The 19,192-nt window shown below is 46.8% G+C and overlaps 1 protein-coding gene across 3 annotated transcripts in view; it reads right to left on the bottom strand.

Moving 5' to 3' along the window:
- SPEF2 (sperm flagellar 2) overlaps positions 1-19,192 on the bottom strand; it is a 134,738-nt gene that overhangs the window by 5,983 nt on the left and 109,563 nt on the right. For all 3 annotated transcript variants that reach the window (XM_048504145.1, XM_048504146.1, XM_048504147.1), the window contains exons 33-36: positions 13,856-13,948; positions 11,210-11,389; positions 5,643-5,885; positions 4,110-4,232 (exon numbers count right to left, since the gene is read on the bottom strand). In XM_048504145.1, the coding sequence (XP_048360102.1) occupies positions 4,110-4,232; positions 5,643-5,885; positions 11,210-11,389; positions 13,856-13,948 (639 nt within the window). The remainder of the gene's footprint in view (positions 1-4,109; positions 4,233-5,642; positions 5,886-11,209; positions 11,390-13,855; positions 13,949-19,192) is intronic.

Here is a 19,192-nt window from a genome sequence, read left to right as displayed (position 1 = left end):
TTCAAAACCTAATACCCTGAAAGTGTTGTTGGTCACTAAGATATGACTGGACTGTAATCTAGCCATTCTACTGCAGGCCATTCTACTTCAGGCTGGCGTCTGAAGTTAAAGTGGTGTAAGACTGAAATAATTTTGCTATGTAGATATGCCCTTCAAATGCTGGGGGAAATGTCACATTCCAGACAACCCCAGAACTTCCTTGAGACATTTGGATCCCATGCATCAGATATGCAATGACAGTGCCTTTATCGATCTGTTGAACTGTATGGAAACATGCCTTTCCCACAGAGGGGATCTTGGAACAAGCATCCGTCACAAAAGGCAGCATATAGAATTGCTGTAACCACGATTGTTACCAGGTTTAGGGGGGCTTTTTTGGGCCAGGTGTAAACAGCTGTCCATTGTAGGTCTTTTAAACCAGAGTACACTTTGCACGCAAACTCCTATAACATATCAAAATTACTATTATCAAAGGAAACTGTGGTGTTTGTAACAAAGCTTTAGCATGTGAAGCATTATAACCCCTCAATGTCTTCAGAGCAAGATGACATGAAATACACTCCACCGCTACAGTCATCTAGGAAATAAGAAATAAAATATCCATTTATGGAAAAAAACACAATCAGTTACTTGCCACCATGGAGTTGCCCTGGTCAGGAAGATCCTTAACTATGGGCAGTCCCATTTTTGGTGACATAAGTCAGAGGCCCCGTCCGTCGGAGTAACATGGTGAAAGGCTGAGGGGGAGCTGGCTAACATCAGCCTCCACTATGGCCGTGGTGGCAGTGTCTAGTACCGCATCTGAGTGTCAAGGTTGTGGCAGCTACATGCTTCCATGATCATATCTCTGCCAGGGTAGGTACCACATAAATCTGCCAGTGCGGGCCATGCACAGCTCCCATGGGAAGATGCATTTCCACTCGTCTGGATGGGGCTCTAAATTACTGAAATTCAAATTTTAGCCGTTAAGATACCAGATGCGTTTGAACTGTGTGTTCAGAAATACCATGTCTGCTCAACAAGTTTGGAGTCTCCCCCCAGCCCCCAATCTATTTGTGGATAATAACGAAAGACAGACTTACAACACAAACCTAAATTGTCTAAGATAATTATTGCAATAATTATTGTCTGAATTTGATGTCAAATTTAAACAATCTGATCACAAGAACAGGATAAGAGAGGCAGCAGCCATACTGCAAACTATTTGCTGTGGTGTTATTACACAGCTTGTCCAAACAGCAATACGTTTACTTGTACACTAACCTATTTTACTTCTGTAGTATTCTCATGGCTCTGACTCTGGGGACTGAACTAGTGTGGTTGGCCTTACCTCCTGAAATCTGCCTCCACGAATTTGGATTTCATGTGCACCTTGGATAATAATTACTTCAGGACCCATTCTTATCACATGCCTAGCAATTAGTAAAGGAACACGGAAGACTATGGTGTTTGGGAAGAGTCTTCTATCTAATGCTAAAGAGGGGAGAAGGCAAATGTGCACTCCAAAATTACCAGCCCTGCCCATTGGGGTGAGGCGCAGCCCTTATGATGGCAGGGTCCAATGGCCAATCAACTTTCCAATGGCCAATCAGAAGCCTTCAGGGGCAAAATCCTCATTTGGCCCCACCTACTTTCCAAAAACACTTGGCAGGCACCAGCAAAGCTGCTGCGTTGTCATGGTCCCCAGAGGCACCATTTTGGGGACCCTTAAACTACAGGAACGAGGCAGGCCAAAGCATTGTGAGTATGGGCAGAAGAAAGCATTTGATTGTCCCTCTGCCCTGGCACACCTGGAGTAATGAACACATTTCCTTATTAAATGATTTATTTGAAATGCTTCTATCGAGCCCATCTAACCAAAACAACAACAGTGGGGTGACTTGCAAAGAAAAAAAACTCCATACAGACCAGAACCAGTCATTATAAACAGCAGCATAGAAAATTAATTCTATGAGTAGTTCCCACAATCAAAGAGTGAGGCAGGTGAGGCTGAGAGAGGCTGGATGAAGGAGAGCTTCGGGTCTGAGTAGGGACTTCAACCTGGGTCTCAGGCAGGGGTGCAGCTGTGTAAAACAGTGTCCAGGGAAAGCTTAATGGCTCCCCCTGAGCGTTGTCCTCTCCCTCGCAACAGAGCCCGCCCCCCCAACTCCCTGAGGAGTTCAGGGTAGGAGCAGACCTGTTTGATGCTGTGCTCTGGAGCCAATAGTATAAAGCTGGAGCCAGTCAGCCCAGCTGCTCAGTTTGATGCTGGGCTGAGCTGGGCTCAAAGCCTGCTGTTTAAAGCTGGACCCGGGCAAGCGGAGGCCAGTATCAAATGGGCATGCCCTGCCGGCAGCATTCAACTGCGCCCCTGCCCTGGACTTTATGGAGAGTTTGGGGATGAAGTACAGCTGCCAGGAAGAGGAGTCACCTGGCAATGTGGCCCCCACATGACCCTCCCATGTGGCACATGGGTCTCTAGCCCCCTGCATTCCCCTTCACTATGCCGCTGGCCTCAGCATCTGACACCGTAACCATACTGGTTCCCATTACATATAGCCCCTAGACCAGGGGTCTGCAACCTGCGGCTCTCCAGATGTTCATGGACTACAATTCCCATCAGCCCCTGCCAGCATGGGGCTGATGGGATTTGTAGTCCATGAACATCTGGAGAGCTGCAGGTTGCAGACCCCTGGTCTAGACTCTTCACCTGTATACTAAAAAGTAAGCCTATAGCTTATGACCCAAAAGCCAAACATAGCCCACCATGTCAGGTAGCCAACACAACGTTGAACAGACCTCTTTATTTGCCAGTCAAGTATCAGGCAGGCCAGCTGGCCATAAACACATGGCTGGTAGGTACTTGGTGGACCATGAATGGTGCATGGCTTGCCTAACAGTCAAGACGTGACCCAAAGGAGGCAACCTTATTCAGCAACATGCTGTGTCCCCCAGTTTCACTAATGGCAATGATTTTAGCTTATAAACCATACCTTAGCTGCACTCCATTCATCTTGCCAGTGATTTTTGAATTAAAAAAAACAGCTCTGTGAGGTTTGCTTTTATTTTTCGCAAAAAGTTTTAAAAAACACAACTGCATTAGAATCGTAGAGCCATAGAGTTGGAAGAGACCACAAGGGCCATCAAGTCCAACCCCCTGCCATGCAGGAATACACAATCAAAGCACTCCCGATATATGCTCATCCAGCCTCTGTTTAAAAACTTCCAAAGGAGGAGACTCCACCGCACTCGAAGATGGTGTATTGTTTGATGTGGTTTGGAAAGAACCTTCCACCCTGGAACCTGGACATAAGAACGTTTTAACGGCGTACATTGATTTTTCAAGAACAGTGGCAGCCCTGCCCCTAATTTGACTATCGTAAGTATTTGGCTGCAAGGGTTGCCAACTCTGGGTTGGTAAATATCTGGAGATTTTGGAGATGGAGCTTGGGGTGGGGAGGGGGGGAGACAGGGTTTCGGAAGATATAGCGGCACAGAGGCAAACCTCTAAAGAAGAAGAGAAGAAGAGTTTGGATTTATATCCCCCCTTTCTCTCCCGTTGGAGACTCAAAGGGGCACAAACACCCTGTGAGGTGGGTGGGGCTGAGAGAGCTCCGAAAAGCTGTGACTAGCCCAAGGTCACCCAGCTGGCATGCGTGGGAGTGCACAGGCTAATCTGAGTTCCCCAGATAAGCCTCCACAGCTCAGGCGGCAGAGCGGGGAATCAAACCTGGTTCCTCCAGATTAGAATGCACCGGCTCTTAACCACTATGCCACTGCTGTCATTTTCTCCAGGGAACTGATTTCTGTCATGTGGAGATCAACTGTCATAGCAGGAGATCTCCAGGGACCACCTAGACGAGATTGGCAATCCTATTGGCCACTCAAGCTCTCCAAAACTGGGGGGGTCAAAAACCACGCCTACTTGGACTGTGACCCTCCATCCACACAACATACAAGCAGCTGAACAGTGAGGAAAAAACTTCTAGCAAAACATTACATTTAACTATACGTACGAGTCTGGTCTCTGTACATGGGAAAGGCTACATTTTCCCTATTTGCATTTTATATTTGAAGAGCTTTAAAAAGGCTTCAAGTAGGTGTCCACCTGCAGATAAAAAGGTACTTACAGGAAGTTTGTAATCCTGGTAGTTGTTCACCAGGTCTTGAATGAAGGGATGCTTCAGGAGCTGGGCCACAGTGATGGGCTCCAAATCCTCAGGGCTGAGATCCTTGTATACTTTAAAGAAGTGCTTTAAAAGGGAACACAAATTGCTTGCTTGATTAGAAGAAAGAGCGAACATGCCTTTTTTACGCATGACCGACCACTGTATGGGCTGTGACTTTGCTTTGCTACACAACCCACCCCCTTCATATATGGTTCATGCTCTATGGTCATTTTCACTGAGAAATTGCACCGCTGTTAGCACGGGGGAAAACTCAGTGCGACCGAGAGTTTTGCACGGCTCCTGGTGCTGCAGCGTGTCTGCCACACTGTTGCCCTGGTGCTGCCTCGGAGCATTGGCTTTGCTCCATGGCTTCCGCCAAAACGGAGGTTCTTTTTGAATGCCCCGTGTTGCTCCGGTGGCTTCCACTGCTGAGGAAAACTCCACGGCAGCAGCACCAGGGCCATTTTTCCCACCTTGCCACTCAGGCCCGCCCCACTAATCAAGAGAACTGCCAATCCCCCTCAGAGCCAGAAAAATATGTCAAGTTTTGGTTCAGTTTAAGACCAATAGAAGCATATAATGGGCAGTATAAAACATAACGAATGAGATTCTCAACCCGACGGGGCAACATAGACAAACTGAAAACCTAGGGAGACGTTATTAAATCGTCTCTGTAAGAATGCAGAAGGCATAGTTTGGAACTGAAATGCTCTTGAAAGCTTTCTTTAAGAAGGGATTAATAAGATCTGTTAGAGAGCGGGAGAAAGATTAGTGGACGTGAACCACAGACACCACGAGGAAAATCACCAGTCAGTAACAGCTTCACAGTCTCGGAGTCCACGTTCTGGGCAACGATAGAGGATTGCATGAGAGAGAAAAAAATATCGATAGAGGGATATCATCAAATTAAAATGAGGCTTCTTCTTCTTCTTCTTCTTCTTCTTCTTCTTCTTATTATTATTATTATTATTATTATTATTATTATTATTATTAGCCCGAAGGGCTAAGGATGGTGCGGTTTCTTGAATGGTTTCAGAGCAACGTTCTTTACCTCACGATTTATTTACTTTATTTATATCACACATTTCTCCCCTGTAGGGACCTTACATTAATCTCCTTCCCTTTTTATCGTCACAACAAACCTGTAAGGTAGGTTAGGCTAGAAGTGCGTGATTGGCCCAAGGCCACCCAGGGGGCTCTCCTTGGGAGAGTGGAGATTCGAACCTGGGTTTCCCACATCCTAGTCCAACCCCTTGCCCACAACACTATGCTGCCTCTCAGCAAGTACAATCGTGGGGTTCATGGTGAATCAATAAAGAGGTTTTGCAAGCTGCACCCAGCTGAGGAGTTGCCGGTTTCACTCTTTCTGAAAAAAATTAAATTGCTAACCCTAATCCTAGAAATCCAGTTGGCTGGCGTAAGGCACAAACAAAACAAGACTGGGATACATGCTTAACTTTAAAAAGCAGTGGAACTGCTGATGGGTCAACCTACCTCATAATTGTCCTCTTCTGTCAGACAATCACTAAACCGATGGTCGTCCTCTGCTTCCACTGTTTCATGCTGAAACACTCTGAGTAGGGTAGGCAGAGAAATCATTCCTTCGTTGGTGTAAAATTCATCTTCATCTTCCTTTTCCTTCTCTTCTTCCTCCTCCTCCTCTTCTTCACCACCTTCATCCTCCTCAGCCAGCTCGTCACGTTCATCAATAATCAGACGTTCAGAAGCAGAAATGAACTGCAAAGCAGAACATACTGCAATGACTTTTGAATACTTGGTTGCTTACTGTCAACCTGCTGATACTTTCTCAATGGACACCAGTGTCTGGGCCAGCGGTCTCCAACCTACGGCCCGTCAGATGTTCATGGACTACGATTCCCATCAGCTCTGCCAATTGGCCATACTGGCAGATGTTGATGGGAATTGTAGACCACGAACATCTGGAGGGCCATAAGTTGGAGAACCCTGGTCTGGGCGATGTTTCTTAGATGGGGTAATAGCCCTGGTGGCTCCTACCATATGGGGTGGGGCGGAGTGTGTGTTTGACAGGGAAAACAGTTTCAGAAATAGGCCGTAAGCTGGCCCTACACTGTTGTTCTGCTCTACTGTGGCTTTCAAACCGGAACAGCGTTTTTTTGAGGATCCACATAACCCCCTTCAATCGTCCACTCTCTGGGCCCTTCCCCACTCACCTTATACCGCGCGTTTATCCACTGAAGTACCGCGGGGTCCCGCGGCGCTCCCCTAACTACTTGAAGCGACGTACTCACGCTGGCCGCCTCTGGCGCGGTCAACTCTCTGAAGCCCTTTGGCGTAACATTCTGCCCCTCTTCGAACTGGAGTTTTTTTCTTTTAAAGAACCCCACGCAGAGCGGGGTTGTGTAGAAACCCTGGATAGTCACTCCGGGTTCGGACTTCCCGCCACTCGGAGTGGCGTGGATACTTGGTCCAATCAAAATGGCGAAGGCGGGTATGCGTGCTGCAGTCGCGCTATCAGGTTCTTCCCATTTCTTTCCCATTTTCTTTCTGGGTGAGCCGGGCCTGCTCACGGGTTCTCGAACAGGGCTGCGCTTCGCCATTTGCATCATTTGCGTGATTACTCGTTTCTTCCCTTTATTCACGGGCTTTATTCACGGGCATCATAACTTCGTTCTTCGCTTTATTCACGCGAACCGGTGCACGCGTACCATTTTACATCGTTACTCGTTTCTTCCTTTGTTCACGGGCTTGAGTGCACGCGGCCATTTGCATAGTTTATCATGCGTGTCTTCATCTATTCAGGAGGACCAGCGCCAGGCCGCCCCCCTCCCTGCACCAAACAGTGGACCCCCGTTACCGCATTATCCAGCCAAGAGCTGCCTCGCCCAGCCCTGCCCGGCTGCTCTGAGGGCGCTTGGCCTGTGCTTCGACAGCGGGCGGGCGGCTTCTGCAGCTCATGCCTTCCCTCCATGGCAGAGCTTCGAGAGTTCCCCAGCTCTGCCATGGCAGGAAAGAGGCTGCAGAAACCGCCTTTGCTTTTCAGCGGGCCAATAGCGTAAATTTAACCGGGTAAAACTTTTGAGACCAGGTTCAGCGCCGTCACCCCTCCCTCCCCGCCCCAGGTCGCCCAGCTGAATGATCGCAACCATGAAGGCTGCTTTGTAGGTTTCCTGCCTGCCCCGGCTGCTCGTTGGGCGAAGCGTTTGGCCCTCTTTCGGCCAGGCGTTTCTGCAGCCTCTTTCCCACCACATGGCATGGGAGGGAAGGCGGGCTGCAGAAGCCGCCAACCGCCAGTAACAAATAACATCCCCAAAACAACGGTAACTGCCAAAGAAATTTCGCGCCAAACCACCTCTCTTTCTCCTAACGTGGATCGACACCACTGCCGGCCGCCGGCATAGCAAAAGCTGGGCAAATTAGCTGCGATTAAATGGTTTAAATAGTTACAAAATGTATTGCATTGTGACGTCTGTACGTTTTTTTCCCTTCCCGTTGAAACGAAAGCTGTTTGACCCCAAACTAACAGACCAATGGGAGATCAGACCTGTCCTGCCCATCGGCCCGTACGCACGCGGACCTAATCAGTGGGGCTCCGCCCTGACCCGCCTCCCCTGACCGCCGACGATTGGCGGCCAAGCAGTGGAGTGGAAATGTAAACATTCCTGGCGGTAAGCACCCAGGTGCGAGCCTTTCAGAAATTGAACGGACGGAGCCTCTGGAAGTGGGGGGACCGACTCTTGTCAAAACTCCAGCGTTTTAGGATTCGGTCGCCTCGCACGTTGATATTCTATAAAATTAGAGGGAAGGGCCCAGAGGGTTAGGGGCCCTTCCCCACTCACCTTATGCAGCGTTTATCCACTGAAGTACGGAGGTCAGCTCCCACTGCTTGAAGCGACTACGCCCAGCAGCCGCCACAGCGCAGCCCGCTCTCGGCCCTTTAGCGCTGCCAGCATTTCTGCCCCTCGCCAGACTGAGTTTTCAAAAAGAAGAACCCCCCCCGCGGAAGCGGGTTGTGGGAAGCCTGGATGGTCACTCGGGGTTGCGGACTTCCCGCCACTTTCCGGAGTGGCGTGGACTCTTGGTCCAATCAGGCTAAGCCGAAGGCGTCGTGCTGCGTCGCGCAGCTGGTTTCTTCCCCCCATTTCTTTCCCATTTTCTTCTGCGGGTGAGCCGGGCCTGCTCCACGGGTTCTCGAAAGTGCTGCGCTTCGCCATTTGCATCGCTTGCATCGTTACTTTCCGTTTCTTCCTTTATTCACGGGCTTTATTGCGGGCATCGCCTTCGTTTCTTCCCCACTTTATTCACGGGCACCGGTGCACGCTGCCATTTACATGCGCTACTCGTTTCTTCCCTTGTTCGCGGGCTTGAGTGCACGCTGCCATTTGCATGGTTTATAATGCGTGTCTTCATCTATTCCAGGAGACCGGCCCAGGCCACCCCCCTCCCCTACCAAACAGTGGACCCCGCCCCCCGCATTATCCAGCCAAAGAGGCTGCCTTTACGCCCGCCCTGCCCGGCTGCTCTGGAGGCGTTTGGCCCTCTTCTGACAGCGGGCGGGCGGCTTCTGCAGCTCAGGCTAACTTCCCTCCATGGCAGAGCTTCGAGGAGTTCCCCAGCTCTGCTTGGCAGGAAAGAGGCTGCAGAAACGCCCGCTTCTCCAGGCCGGAGCCAAACGCGCCAAGGCAGCGGGGGGGACGGGGCAGGGAGACCAGCCCAGGTCACCCCCCTCCCTCCCCGCCCCAGGTCGCCTCGCAGAATGATCGCAGCCATGAAGGCTGCTTTTAGGCCTCCACCCTGCCCCGGCTGCTCACAGAGCGTTTGGCCCTGCCGGCCAGGCGGCGGCCTTTCTGCAGCCTCTTTCCCACCACCATGGCATGGGAGGGAAGGCGGGCTCTACCCGCCGCCGCCCGTCGCTGGCCAATGGCCCAGAGCAGCTGGGACATGGCAGGGAGACCCACCCCAGGCTACCCCTCTTTCTCCCTAGCGGCGGACGGACACCCGCTGGCCGCCCGGCACCTAACGGCAAAAGCCAAGTAGAAGCTGCGATTATTAGTTACAAATGGTTACAAATGTGCATTGTGACATCTATGCGTTTTCCCCTTCCCGTTGAAGCGAAGGCTGTTTGACCCCAAACTAACAGACCAATGGGAGGATCAGACCTGTCCTGCCCATCAGCCGCACGCGGACTAATCAAATTGGAGACCCGCCCTGACCCGCCCTGACCATCGACGATTGGCGGCCAAGCGGTCGTGGGGAAATGTAAACATTCCTGGCGATGGCACCAGGTGCGGAGGCCTTTCGAGAGTGAGCAGCCAGACCCCTCTGAAGTGGGGACCGCGACTTCTTGGCTCAAAACTCCAGATTTTTAGGATTCGATATAAGCCCACCCTTGCGTTATTCTATAAAGTGGGGAAGGGCCCAGAGGGTTAGGGTGTTTACTCTACTTTGCTCTCATATTTCCTGAAGGATCAGGTGAGTTAGTAGTATGCTTTCTGGACAGGAAAGAACACATATTCAAACCTCCCGGCCTTATTAGCACCATTTTACCGCCACCATCCCCTCACATCCACAATCAACCTCCCACACCCCTGGCATTGGCATCTGTACGATCACTACGGGGCATTATATCACTATAGCGACACAGTGTTCTGGTACAGCGGTGTTTCACTCTGGATGAGCCTTTGTGTGCTCTCAAAACTACACATTGCTGAGAGGGGCTATTTTGCTGGCTGTAGAGCAAGTTCTCCATAGCTGTTGCCTTCCCAGAAATTGGGGACCTTACATTTGACAGGTGGACTAGAAGAGTTTTACTAGTTTTGAAAAAAATCCAGGATCAGCAGTGTGAGTCATGCAGCTCTTAGAAACTCCCTCCCCTCCCCCCTTGTGCTTTTCTCCTCATTAGTCTTTCCTTGTCTTCTTTATTTTTTCCTTTTCTTTACCTCTTTTTAAAATTATTTTAACTTTCTTTTCCTTCCCTGTTGATAAAATAAAAATCATTTTAAAAAACCCTATAGGGACTCAGCAACCAAAATCTGGAGAAAAGTCTTCTAGGGGCATGGATAACACGACCAGCAGGAGGGGATAACCCAGGAAAGTGTGGGGAATATCCACACATTGATGCCTTGATCCTGTTGCGAGTATCTTTATAAATACTTACTTACCCAACCTCAGGGGCGGAGCGAGGGGGAACTGCGCCTGGGGCACGTTCATGCTCTGCGCCCCAGCCACGGTGCTACCCACCCCACCCCGGAACGCCCCGGCCACTTCCCCACCACGGTGTGCGCCCAGGGCATCGCGCTCCCCATTGGCGTTACGCCATTGCACAACCTAAGTTCTTGATAGGTGGTGCAGGCCCATTTCCTTCCACATGTCAACTAATGTTGTCTCTAAAGATCACTAAACAACGGAGTGATTCTTTTTGTAAGACTGCCCTACTGTATCTTCAACAATCAGGGTGTTTTTAAAAAGACGTCTGTCTCCAGCTTAAGACACATAAGGGCTTATGAACACGGCATTTTTCATTTATTTTTATTCGCATACATATCTGCTGCGAGTGTTTTCACCTTGTGTCTACTTGGCTACCTTGTCTCCAGTTTGTTCCTTTCTTTAAAATGTTTGTACATTAGGTATCGCTTTCATGCAAAAGAAAAAAAGGGGAATTTTACTGTTGATGGTTCTACCAAATGTAGTTGTTTTCCGCAAGTTAGCGAAAGGCAGTTTGGTCCTGATCACTTTGAACCCATAAAAGGAAACTCCAGTGCTGAGTCAAACCACAGCACATCCTATCGACTGGAGTAGAACATTCTGTACAGGGGTACTATGAAACACACAATAGCTCAGCATTAAAGATCAGGTGTGGTTTCACAGAAAAACAAATCGCGTGTGGGCCACACTGCATTAGAAACCTATAAAGGGTAATTAAGAGCAAATTTGTGCAATCAGCATTTTCCTTTCCATTAGCAAAGTAACAACATTGTCCCAGCTGGACGCAGAAGTGCTATGAGATCTCCACTTTCAGGAATAAAAACCTCCCTGCCATCCTTAGTTTGCACCAAGGATTATCATGCATAATAACAATTTACCAGATGGGGAATAGGAGGGTATTTCTCTTTTTTCCTGTGGATGTACGTTCCTGTAGCAACGCTGAGGGCCCGATAGACACCGTCGACACCATCGGGGTCAGAGGCGAAATAAAGCAACATCTTCATGTAGTCCAGCAGAGGTCGATCTTTTTGGGCGTCAGCAAATAATGTGAATAAAAACTGTTAAGCAAGAGAAGTCTTGGTTAATTGATGCCAAGGATACCTAACCGTTTGAAGAAGTCGAGTGAGCAGAACTTGCCAAAGGTATCTGTGCAATGCCAGGGCCGTTTGGTCTTTCCATGCATGCGAGAAAGAATCTCTGTGCTGAGGAAAGCATAAGTTGCAGAATCTGTAGGCAATAATCTGCACTAGCTGCATTTTGTGGGGGGGGGGGGGTGCATTCCAGTTGAGATTCTCTGACTGGGCCTTGGGGGAACGTGACAGAAGCTGTCCCTGGAGGGGGTTCCCTGCCAGCCCCAGCAGTGCATTAAAATTCCCCAGGGGGAAGGGCAATGTTCTGGGGCCTATATAAACCTGGATTCATATGGCTGGGCTTTTTTAAAAAAATAATTGTTTTATTGAGTTTAAAGAATGGTTACAGGGATTGAAGAAAAAAATAAAGAATATTAGAATAAAAAATGTAGCATCATTTTGACAAATAACAGAATTGAAATGGATTCTTAATAAGCTTTATATAGCAGTTTGATTATTATATTGCTTATTTTTTGTCTAACTAGTCACATAACAATGCTAAAATATAAAAAAATTAAACTTATCATGAGGAGAAATAAAGAAAAGTTTAAAGAAGTGATCAAGAAGGATACTGGGTTTTCTTAAGTGCTTCCTCCACAGGAATTCTACCACTTGTGCATTACGTAAACACACAAGGAAGCTCATTCAATGAGTGGGTGTTCCTGTACTTCTTGGGAACAATTTTGGATTCACTACCCAGGTCATAAAATCATAGAGTTGGAAGAGACTCCAAGGGCCATCAAATCCAACCCCCTCCCATGCAGGAACACACAATCAAAGCACTCCCAACATAAGTTCATCCAGCCTCTGTTTAAAAACCTCCAAAGAAGAAGACTCCACAACTCTCCGAAGTAGTGAATTCCACTGTCGAACAGCCCTGACGGTCAGGAAGTTCTTCCTAATGTCTAAGTGGAATCTCTTAGAATCCATTAGAATCCATAGAATCACCTTAAATCAATTACCTGTGTCCTAGTCTCAGAGGCAGCAGAAAACAAGACTGCTCCCTTTTCGACATGACATCCCTTCAAATATTTAAACATTGCTATCATGTCCCCCCTCAACCCTCATTTCTCCAGACTAAACATCCCCAGCTCCCTAACCCTCTATGTGTAGGGCATGCACTCCAGACCTTTTACCATTTTTGTTGCCCTCCTCTGGACCGGTTCACATTCCAGGTCAATGTGAACAAAGTGAAAGAGGCACATTTGATACTCCTTGTGTTAATTTTGGTAGGAATGGGAAATGTGAAACAACCTTCTGGCTGACTACAGAAAGCTGCTAACAGCTGAGGTCCACTTTCTCCCTCTTCTTTCTGCAGGTATTTAACCTAGATGGGACCAGAAGCACGAGCCCAGAACAAGCCAAAGGGCACTTGATCCTGAGCACTTAGCTTAGGGCTCACACTTCAGTCCTACAACAATATGTTTGTTGGACCCAGACCATCCCAGATGTGTTTGGTTCATATGTCTTTGTACATTGGAACTGTTTCTGTTTATTAAGCCAGTTTGGGTCCAACTGGGGAGAAAAGCTTCCTTAAAATCCTTCATTAAATACTTTGGATTGAGTTGTAAATTAAGTAGTGATATGGACTGTCAAAGGCTTTCACGGCCAGATTCAACTGGTTGTGGTGGGTTTTCCGGGCTGTGTGGCTGTGGTCTGGTGGATCTTGTTCCTAACGTTTTGCCTGCATCTGTGGCTGGCATCTTCAGAGGCGTATCACAGAGAAAAGTCCGTTACACACAGACCACGGCCACACAGCCCGGAAGAGTTCCGCAGGGCCTGCAAAACGGTTTTGTTCCACCGGGCCTTTGGTGAGGCCGGCCGCAGGTTCCCCCTCCAGGATGCCCCTGTATGGCGCGCTATTCCATCATTAGCACACCCTATATAACATCAAATAACATCCCCACCCGGCTTTGGGATCAGGCGCTAGGCTTTATGCTTCTTGCTTTTGCACTATTGTCATTTTGTTTAATGCTGCTATGGTTTATGTTTTTATGGATTCTGTACATTGTTTTAATTTAACTTAATTTATTGTTGTCATGTTGTTCTTGGCCTGTTGGATCCAATGTGGTCCTTGGCCTACTGTACACCGCCCAGAGCCCTTCAGGGGTGGGCGGTTTAACTAACTAACTAACTAACTAACTAACTAACTAACTAACTAAATAAATAAATAAATAAATAAATAAATAAATAAATAAATAAATAAAAAACCCCACCACAACAAGTAGTGATAGTTCTATTACTGAAAAATCATACTTTGGGGGTTTTTTTTGGAGGATATAAAGTTTTTTAACATCTGCAGACACATTTAAAAACTATGGCTACAATCTAACAGCCCAATGAAATAAATAATCTTGAGCACTGTTAACTCTGATAGGAATTCTGGATATTTACCTTTATAAGGTGCAGCTGCCGATTATATGGTAAGGGTTCTGTTGGACTTTCTGGAACGACAAGATCTTCACTGCCTTTAAACCAGAGGCCAGCCTAAAAATAGCACACATTTATCCGTTATTATTCTGTGTATATATGCATTTGTATTTCTCAGCTTCTAAATACCTTCATAAAATCTGTTAGCATTTCAAGACTTGGTTCAGAATTTTTCTTTAAATCCCCATCGGTCTTTTATTTATAATTACAACACCAAGGCCCTTTCCACACAGGCAGAAAGCAATGACTTCAGCCCAGTAAAACACCGTTTTGGCGGGGACCCTTTGCACAGGCGCTGCTGCCAAATCGATGAGGTGGCACTCTGTTCCCGCCAAAACAGTGTTTTCAAAACTCGCTTGGGGAGCGAGGTTTTCTGAAAACTCCGGCTTCCATCCGCTGCCATGCGAACGGCAGAAGGTGGAAGCCGGTGTATTCCCCTCCCTGGCCCCAAACGCCTCCTTACCTCCTGCTGGCTTCTGTCGCTCTGAAAAGCCCAGGGGACACGCCCCCTGGCCTCCGTACCTGCAGCCGTCGCTCAGGTCATGGGGGCGTGTCCCCTGGCCTCCTCAGAGCGACAGCACAGTGAAGGCTGCCAGCAGGAAGCAAGGGGGCTGCACGTCTGTGCGGAGCCTACTCCAACAGCTGCACAGCCCATGGGGCTGTTTGTGTGAACGGCCCCAGAGCCTGCATCGGCATGATTAATGCTGATGCAGGCTCTCTCCCTTGGCTGTGTGGAAAGGGCCCAAGTTGCACTGTGCTGAGCTAGAGCATTGTTTGTGCTCAGTACTTGATTGGCAGTGGCTCCAGAAGATGCCTTTCACATCACCTGGTCCTTCAGTTGGAGATGTTGAAGATGAACTTGGGCCCTTCTTCAAGCAAAGTACTGCCACTGAGCCATGGCCCTTCCCACAGTATGCTTCATACTTTTCTATGTTTAACAAAAGGACTGATAGACATATATGGACAGTATCAAAATATAGTTCAGAATAAATTTCTGTCAATAACATGGAGACAGAACTCTACAAAAGTGATGAACTATGTACTTACTGGGCAGGATATTTTGACTGTGCGGCCCACGAGAGGAAAGAAGACTCCTAGAGCTCAGAGGTTTATCTAACTGTGTGAGGCTTGTGAGGGTACTGTGAATTGTACCAGCCTGGGTTAGACCCTGGGCGATATCTATTACCCAGAATATCTGAATTATATGAAACTGTAGCATCGAGGAACATTTAAGCTATAACTGAAATAAAATAACATCCAAGCAATCAGAAACTGCACTGAAATATAAGTCTGTATTGTGCTGAAGAAAGCAAAAGCGTATAAGCCTCCGTGCCAAGCTTTGTTGCATAATTACCAGTTTTTCGTTGCTGAAAAAGGGAGAAGGGGGTCCCCTTAAGACCACCAAAGAAGGCAATGCTTGGGAAATCATGCAATTTGCACGTACATAAGCCACAAGGAATGTGGGTCGTAGCATGGAAAGGAACCGGTTGAGATTGCATGAAGAAACTGTCTGGATCCAACATATCTTATTTTAAAAGATTTTTCAACATGCTGCACGGTTTATTTCTGAACAAAGCTTTTTAACCTGGATACACTGCCTTTTACTAATCTCATGGTATTGCCATACACATCTGTTTCAGACTATAGAATAATGAGTCATAAAACAAACACGTGTTGCCTTTCAAAATATGAGTCAGTGATTCTGCTTCTGAAAGCAAAGCAGAGAAAAATAATTCAACAGTCATGAATAATGAAATGAGATGTCTGGTTTCAGTTATACTGATAACCAAATGCAAGCAGGGCACGTCAAACTCAAGAGAAGAAACGGAAGCCAGCATTGAAAGGTGCAATTGCAGACTGAATGCAAAATTCTCTTCCGAATGTGAAACAATACATTGTTGATGGCAGTTCTGGGTTCTTCAATGGCAGAATTTTTAATATGAACCCAGGCAGCAGTGTAGTTTCCTAGTAAACCAATAGAACTGTGTCTCCTGGCAGGCCTACGTAACTCATGGGTGAATTCCATCCAGATCTGTTTCGCTTTGGTTGTTAATTGAGAATAGAATACTCAATTTTTTTTCATAAAAATAAGGTCACGAGTCACAATTTATTTGTGATTGAAAATGGATCAAACCCTTGAACTCATGTTCTTTTGCCCTCTTTCTCTGCCTCTCCCTCTTTTCATGTACAGAACCAAAACTGAAGACTTACTAGTTTAGGCAGCCTTCGATCCAGTTTTTTTCCTCAACGTCCACATCTGCGCAGTATAACACCACATTTGCGCTGTATAATAAATGTGTTTTCTACCCAGTCACCAAGATTCTGAACTACGGTTGACTGGGAAGAAACAACCCCTAGGTTTGCTAAACTTTCCCCTCACCCAATACATATGTCAAAATGATTTGAAACTTTAAATCAAAGATTTCACAAACAGGAAGTTTCCAACTATGACTCCTTCCTTTGAGAAAAGGAAGAAGGGAAGGAGGAAGTATGTGACTCAAATTCATTACAAACCAAATCAAGTTTGGGCACAATGTCTGAGTGGGAAATGCTGTGAGTTAAATGTTTCTTATTGGCTACTAAAGAAGAAGAGGAGGAAGAGGAGTAGTAGGAAGAGTTTGGATTTATATCCCCCTGTGACAGATTGCCTGCAAAATAAAATTTTTAAAATGAAGTTCTGTCTAAGCAAGATACTGTTTACCTTCAGAGTGAGCCAGAAAGACCTGGGAACATGAGAAGCCACCTGACTGACTGTGACATCCTGACTGATTGGCCAAGTAACTGCATGATGCAGAGGAGGGAGGAGGATATCTTCCTTGCTACAACATTCTGAGAGTGTTTTGTAGTTCTGAGTTCCTTCTGTGAACATCTATCTGTCCTTGCTGTGACAAAACATTACCTCTCTGGGGAAAGCAGTGGCAGATAGTGTGAGATTTTGTCTGGCCCTACTGTTGGGACAGCTCTGAGTGCTGTAGTTAAAGCACACATACACAGACCAGGAGAGCTGGGTGGTTTTGAATTATTGTGGAGCTCAGGTTGAGAACTATACATACAACCAGCATCAGGTGAGATCTTCCAGGGTTGTTTCTGCACAGCAAAATTATACCTGTGAACCACAGGTTTTTTTTAACCTGGGTCTATTTTATCCCAGGGTGTCTGTCTGCATGAGTGCCCATTTTTTGAAGGAATCAAGTGAAGACCGGGAGGAAATACTCCAGCTTGTTTCACACGAGCCTGGGACTTCTGTTTTTACTTTGGAAGCATATCTGAGCATGCCCAGGGTTCCGTGTTCTGATTGGTTGTTGTTTTTAAGTGGCAGCTGCAAACATCTCTGAACATGGCCTGTGTCCTGCATTCTGATTGGCTGTTGTTTTTGAGTGGCAGCTTGAATGAACATCAAGTGGGGAGATAGGTGGCTGGATAGGAAAAATAAACTGGTCCTCCCCATTGGCGTTCACACGGTAGCAGGCTCTAGCAGGCTCACCCCCGGGTATTTTTAAAGAATCTCCAATTTGGCAGTTTTTGAATACACTGGGATGAGGGAAATATCACCAGGCAAATCTGCTTTAGAACCGGGAACCATGCAGAATTCTTGGCTGCACAGGGATATTTTTCTTGCTCAACCCTGGATATTTTGACCATGCGGAAACGGCCCAGAAGAGGAAAGAAGACTCCTAGAGATCAGAGGTTTATCTGGGTGAGGCTTGTGAGGGTACTGTGAATTGTACCAGCCTGTGTTAGACCCTGGGTGATATCCATTAGCCAGAACATCTGAATTATATGGAACTATAACATCGAGGAACATCTCAGCTATAACTGAAATAAAATAACATCTAAGTAATGTGAAACTGAACTGAAATATAAGTCTGTATTGTGCTAAAGAAAGCAAAAGGGTATAAGCCTCTGTGCCAAGCTCTGTTGCATAATTAATGTAAATATATATATATATATATATATATATATATACATTCTCTTGCCTCCTGCCTCGTTTGTTTCAACCATCTATCTCCAAGTTTTAAAATCCTTTCCTTCACCATCTCTTCTGTATGTTAATAAATCTGTGTTCTTGTTTAAGTTTAAATCTGCCTCAGGATATTTAATTTTACTGTGCCAAGTGTAGGGACTGGGGGAAAAAAAGGAAAATAAAAGTCACTGAGCATCCCTTTGCCTTCTGGTGTGTGTGATAACAGGGTTGAGGGAAAGTGCTTTCTACCTTCCTGCTACCATTATTAGAAGCATCTCAGATCCTGAAGCGAAAAGGCGGGAAAAACCTGAGTGAGTGGTTTCCCTGCCTTGGTGTTATAGAAGGCTGAGTGGGTGTCCGTTGCGCCCCCTTTTCTCTCCTGTAAGGAGACTCAAAGGGGCTTACAAACTCCTTTCCCTTCCCACAACAGACACCTTGTGAGAGAGGTGGGGCTGAGAGAGTTCTTGAAAGAACTGTGATTAGGCCAAGGTCACCCAGAAGGAATGGGGAAACAAATCCAGTTTTCCAGATAAGAGTCCGCTGCTTAGGTGGAAGAATGGGGAATCGAGCTTGGTTCATCCAGATAAGAGTCCACCTACTCTTAACCACTACACCACACTGGCTCTCAAACTTCTCTCTTAACCTTTCTACAACCTAATCCATTTTTTCAGAATATTGTTAGAAACAGATGCCGTTAAGACTGTTTCATTTAGGCAATCTAGTTAAAAACAGCCAAAGATTTTTCAAATGTTTAAATATACAAGGCTGGACTTTGGTTTGTTTGTTTTTTCACTTGTCAAAGAACAACCTGGAACTTCACTCTTAATCTAGAACTCTGCTGCTGTGCTGTTGAAACAGTAGCTTTTTTTAGGGAGCTGCAGGTAGCACGATAGCCACATGGTTGCTTGTGGTGTGCCTATTCATTCCACCATTGCCTGGTTCAGAGGTTTGCAGGCTTTTCTAGTGCTTCACAGCAATGTGACAATAGCTGACAGAGGAAGGAAAGAAATGAATGTGTACCCCACAGGAAAACATGCCTCTTTCATTCCACCTCCAGCTCTCACCATCAAGCCATGGTGCAACCAAAAAACTGTCAGCTTGAAAGCAACCTATGATCAGAAGGATTCTTTGCAAGTCTGCAGAGGTGCTTCTGCAAAAAATGGTCTCAGGTCACAAACTGCAGCATGTTTCAGCATGTTTGTTGTCATGATCTGGCAGCAACACAACCTCACCCACAACCCTGCTAAGCATGCAAATAATTTTAGCCAATGTACTGTCAAAGCCTTTCACGGCCGGAATGAACTGGCTGTTGTGGGTTTTCTGGGGCTGTGCGGCTG

Source organism: Sphaerodactylus townsendi, linkage group LG07, assembly GCF_021028975.2.
Source record: "Sphaerodactylus townsendi isolate TG3544 linkage group LG07, MPM_Stown_v2.3, whole genome shotgun sequence".
Classification (NCBI taxonomy): Eukaryota; Metazoa; Chordata; class Lepidosauria; order Squamata; family Sphaerodactylidae; genus Sphaerodactylus; species Sphaerodactylus townsendi.
This window is presented reverse-complemented; position numbering and strand designations above follow the sequence as displayed.